General features: G+C 36.0%; 1 protein-coding gene across 1 annotated transcript; it reads left to right on the top strand.

Annotated features, from left to right (window-relative positions):
- Positions 1,397-4,688, top strand: LOC107623050 (pyruvate decarboxylase 1). Its single transcript, XM_016325182.2, has 7 exons — positions 1,397-1,975; positions 2,087-2,250; positions 2,571-3,132; positions 3,355-3,443; positions 3,537-3,654; positions 3,963-4,151; positions 4,251-4,688. The coding sequence occupies exons 1-7, from the start codon at positions 1,544-1,546 to the stop codon at positions 4,419-4,421; spliced, it is 1,725 nt and encodes a 574-aa protein (XP_016180668.1). The 5' UTR covers positions 1,397-1,543; the 3' UTR covers positions 4,422-4,688.

Below are 5,251 nucleotides of genomic sequence, written 5' to 3'. Positions count from 1 at the left end.
CCTCACATAAATTTATTTTGTTAGTATAATATTTGTTATTAATTTTATATCTAAATTATTATCATCTAACATAAATATAAAAATGGGTGAGCTTTTAAGAAAAGATCTTTTTTCGAGTTATCTTTTTTTAAAAAATTTTATAGAGAAGTAAAAGTAATTTTATGTTTGGATATCTCATGTAAAAATGTTTTTTTATCAATCAATTATGTTTGGGTATAACAATATAAAAGTACTTTTTTGTTTATTTATTACATGAAAAACATCTTTTTTTTTAAAGAAAAAAGATCTTTTAAAAAATATGTAAATTACAACTTCTCAAAAAAGATCTTTTTTTTATTTTACTAGTGCTTTTACTTTTACTACTAGAAATTTGCCAAACACATTAAAAAATAAAAAAGATTTTTTTTCATTAAAAAAAGATCTTTTTTTAACAAAATAATGGCACCCAAACATACACTTATAATTTATTTTTCATTACTAAAAATTAATCATATTTAAATAAATTAAACAAGAATTTAAAAGTCACCATGGAATCTCCATTTTTATTAGTCTTTCTTCATCATTTGTGCATTAGTAAAATCTGTGTGTAAGCTACTAATGTTGAATAATATCCACACTCCATAGGTACAAAATGCTTGGCCCACCATGTGAAAAATTGTTGACTTTCTCTATAACTTAATGGAATGTGTTTTGGCAAGGACTAAAGCTTTGGTTAAACTCCCAAATTGAAACAACACCTCAATTTCTATTGTACTAGGCTAAAGAGCTAAAAAAGGTATAAGGAAACACTACGATTTAGCCACGACGAAGATTATTGTTTCAAACCCACACCCCACAAAACCACGACTACGCCAGCTGAAACCCTTCCAATTTCTATTTAATTATTTCAAGTACATGGAATTGGAATAGTCTGTGCTGTGCATTCATCTTTCCCACTTGAGATCCGGATCACCATCATTTCTCTTCACCCACCATATGCCTCATACTCCTAAATTTGTCCAAAACTAAAACTAGTACTTTTTACAAGGTGACTACTTTTACAAAATGTTCGTATGGAAACATAACATTACGAATTCGGTCAAACATATTAAATTAAATAAATTATACAAAATATTCATTAACCATAAATAGTTTCTATTTTATATTTTCTTTTATTATCAATCAATTTGGTTATGAAGAATCAACTATGAGTAACAACTAAAAACTTGAAAAAAATGTAAAAGTAATGAGTTCTATTATGCGCTAACTACGTATTATTATATACAAAGATTATAATTAATACTGAATTACCAACAGGTGTCTCAAGCATATACTAAGAAATCATCCATTCTATATACCACGTACTTCTAAAATCAATTTGCACATTTAGTTTTTGTTTTTCCCTCTTCCAAGGTGTTGCCCATGGGTTTCCAAAACCAGTCTTTGAAGTTTGAACCCCCTTATAAACCCCAACCAATGTCCAATACACACAAGGTTAAACAAATCACATTAATTAACTAATCATAATCAAATCCAATTCTACTTTCTCCAGTCTCAACATCACATGGAAGCTGCCACCCAGTTCCCCGGCTCCGCAGGCACTCTCGGCCGCCACCTCGCCCGCCGCCTCGTCGAGATCGGCGTCAGGGACGTCTTCTCCGTCCCCGGCGACTTCAACCTCACTCTCCTCGACCACCTCATCGCCGATCCTGACCTCAACCTCGTCGGCTGTTGCAACGAGCTCAACGCCGGCTACGCTGCCGACGGCTACGCCCGTTCCAAGGGCGTCGGCGCCTGCGTCGTCACCTTCACCGTCGGCGGCCTCAGCGTTATCAACGCCATTGCCGGCGCCTACAGCGAGAACCTCCCCGTCGTCTGCATCGTCGGCGGACCCAACTCCAACGACTACGGCACCAACAGGATCCTCCACCACACAATCGGATTACCCGATTTCTCACAGGAACTCCGCTGCTTCCAAACCATCACGTGTTTTCAGGTGCGCGGGACTGTAACCGACTCTAGCTGACTTGTAACTAACTTGTGTTATTCTATTAGGTTGATTGGTTTTTCAAGGTAACTGACTCGATTATGATTTCTCGTGTTTCAGGCAGTGGTGAATAACTTGGAAGATGCACATGAGCAGATTGACACTGCAATCTCCACTGCTCTGAAGGAAAGCAAGCCTGTTTACGTCAGCATAAGTTGCAACCTTCCTGGGATTCCACACCCAACTTTTTCCAGAGACCCTGTCCCATTTTTCCTTGCACCTAAGTATGCATACTATTCCCCTCCTCGCCTTCTCTACATTGTTAATCAATAGCCCCTTTTTTAGCTTAATTCTGATATATTTTTATTATGAATTCTTTTAATACTGATCCAATCTTATTGATTACTGAATTAGTTATTTGATAATCACATATTTGGCTAAGTTCATTGCTAAATGAAATGCTAATGCAATTGTAATTCTTTGTCAAGAGAGAATGTGGATTGAAAGAGTTATGTATGTGCATATATTGTGTTAACTCACATCTTATCCTTCTGAAGAGTGAATCCTGTCTAAGGGAAAACTAATATCTTTTGGATTTGTGCAGGGTAAGCAATCAACAAGGATTAGAAGCAGCAGTGGAAGCAACGGCTGAATTTCTAAACAAAGCTGTGAAACCCGTCATTGTTGGTGGGCCAAAACTAAGGTTTGCAAAGGCACAGAAGGCTTTTCTGGAGTTTGCGAATGCCAGTGGATATCCAATAGCTTGTATGCCCTCTGGAAAGGGGCTAGTGCCGGAGCATCATCCACACTTCATTGGGACATATTGGGGTGCTGTTAGTACCTCCTTTTGTGGCGAAATAGTGGAGTCTGCTGATGCATATGTTTTTATCGGCCCTATCTTCAACGACTATAGCTCCGTGGGATACTCCTTATTGATAAAGAAGGAGAAAGCTGTAATCGTGCAGCCTAATCGCGTGACCATTGGCAATGGTCCTTCGTTGGGCTGGGTTTTCATGGCTGACTTCTTAACTGCATTGTCTAAGAAGGTTAAGAAAAATGGTGCAGCTTTGGAGAATTACCGACGTATATATGTTCCCCCAGGCATTCCTCTGAAGCGAGAGAAGGACGAACCTCTTAGAGTTAATGTTCTATTTAAGCACATTCAGGTATGTTCTATTTATCTGCTTATTAAATATTCAAGTCAAATGGTTCTTTTTGACATGAGGTTTTTCTACCTGTTACCTTGCTCCATGACTAAGATTTCATATCCTGCATAGCAAGTTCAGAGGATTCACTTTATCGTACAAATCATGCTAGTTTATGCAAGTGGTTCCCATTATATTACTAAAATGTATTAACTTTTTCTCCACTCACACATACTTTTACAGGAAATGCTAAGTGGGGATACTGCTGTAATAGCTGAAACTGGAGACTCATGGTTCAACTGTCAGAAGCTACATCTACCTGAAAATTGCGGGTATTTAAATTCATTTACAACTGCATCTAGCAAAATGCTAACGTTTATCTTTTTGGGGGGTTAACACTGTCGTGCCTGAATTTGATCTTTCAGGTATGAATTCCAGATGCAATATGGGTCCATAGGTTGGTCAGTTGGTGCTACTCTTGGATATGCACAAGCTGCAAAAGATAAGCGTGTAATTGCTTGCATTGGAGATGGCAGTTTTCAGGTGAGTAATAAGATTATACAAGTTGCACCAACAGAAATGACCTTTCAAAACATTTGATAATAATATGACTTCTTTTGTCTTCTTTATGTTTTGTTTTTGCCTAGACGTATTCTTATATATGACAGACCTTGCATCGAGTTACTCTGTTACTATACTATTATTGAAATTGACTTACTTTGAATTGACTACTGTGGTTGTAATAATTACGTCTAGTTCAAGACTTGCATTTTGAACACAGTATAAGTAAACTGGAACATCAATTTGATGCTTGAAGCACACATTGACTTAAGGTATTCCTTATTTATCAGGTGACGGCACAGGATATTTCAACAATGATCCGCAGCGGACAAAGGAGCATCATCTTCCTCATTAACAACGGAGGTTATACAATTGAAGTTGAGATTCATGATGGCCCGTACAACGTGATCAAGAACTGGGATTATACTCGCTTTGTGGAAGCCATCCATAATGGAGAAGGCAAATGCTGGACTGCCAAGGTTAGCTTAAACTCAAACAATCCTGTGTTACTGTGATCTTACAATCATTACGAGCATTATCATTAACTGGAGTTACTATTTATAATGCTTGGAGTGTAGGTACGGACAGAGGAAGATCTAACAGAAGCGATTGCAATAGCAACAGGAGCACAGAAAGATTCACTATGTTTTATAGAAGTATTTGCGCACAAGGATGACACCAGCAAAGAGTTGTTAGAATGGGGATCCCGTGTTGCTGCTGCTAACAGCCGCCCCCCAAATCCTCAGTAGATTACTTGCTCCATTCTAATTTGTATATTTTCTTGTGTTATATTTCAGCCTTGGGGGATGCTTAGATTGCTAAGGTGTTGCCCCCTGCTTTACCAATCTACTAAGCTCTGTTGCATGTAACATAAAAATTCTGAGATCCTGCCTCAACCAATTTTCACTTCAATAAAGATACTGGCATACAGCCATTGTAAATTTGTGATGTGAGCGTAAAAATCCAGATTGAAATTTGAGCAAATTGGCATTTATATAATTATATCATTCCACTCATTGTAGAATCTTTTCTATCATATGTCCTATCCTCCTGACTCCTGTAAGAAATAGGTAGCACTCTTTTTTGTTGGGTACGAGAGGTTAAGCCACTTTAATAATCACTATTTTTGTTCTCCTAATATTGTCGTTAATTACGGCGGGTAATGTTTAAATATTTCCTTTTTGTTAATTACAACCGTAATTTAAAAGAAAAATGTCTAATATGAAAATATTTTTTGAAAAATATTTCTGCAAAAGCTGAAAACAAATAACTCTTTTGAAATTTTGATTTTTTTTTTCGTAAAAAAATTATTCAACTTTACATATTTAGTTATTTACACTATAGTTTATTTTGTCGTAAAACTAAAAAGAAGAAAGTATTTATAAAATAATATCGGCTATTCGTTTAGAAAGTATTTATACCTTTTATATTATATTAAAGAAGAATCCTAATCTGAATAACAATCAAAATAATAATATTTGACTTGTCTTACAAAATATTACTTGCCTAAAGGATTTATTTCCTTTTTTTTATTTATCTTTCTCTTATATAGTCATAATTAATCTCATGATCAACATTT

This window comes from Arachis ipaensis, chromosome B10 (assembly GCF_000816755.2).
Source record: "Arachis ipaensis cultivar K30076 chromosome B10, Araip1.1, whole genome shotgun sequence".
NCBI classification, from domain to species: domain Eukaryota; kingdom Viridiplantae; phylum Streptophyta; class Magnoliopsida; order Fabales; family Fabaceae; genus Arachis; species Arachis ipaensis.
The sequence above is the reverse complement of the archived record's forward strand: the minus strand, read 5'-3'. Positions and strand labels throughout refer to the sequence as shown.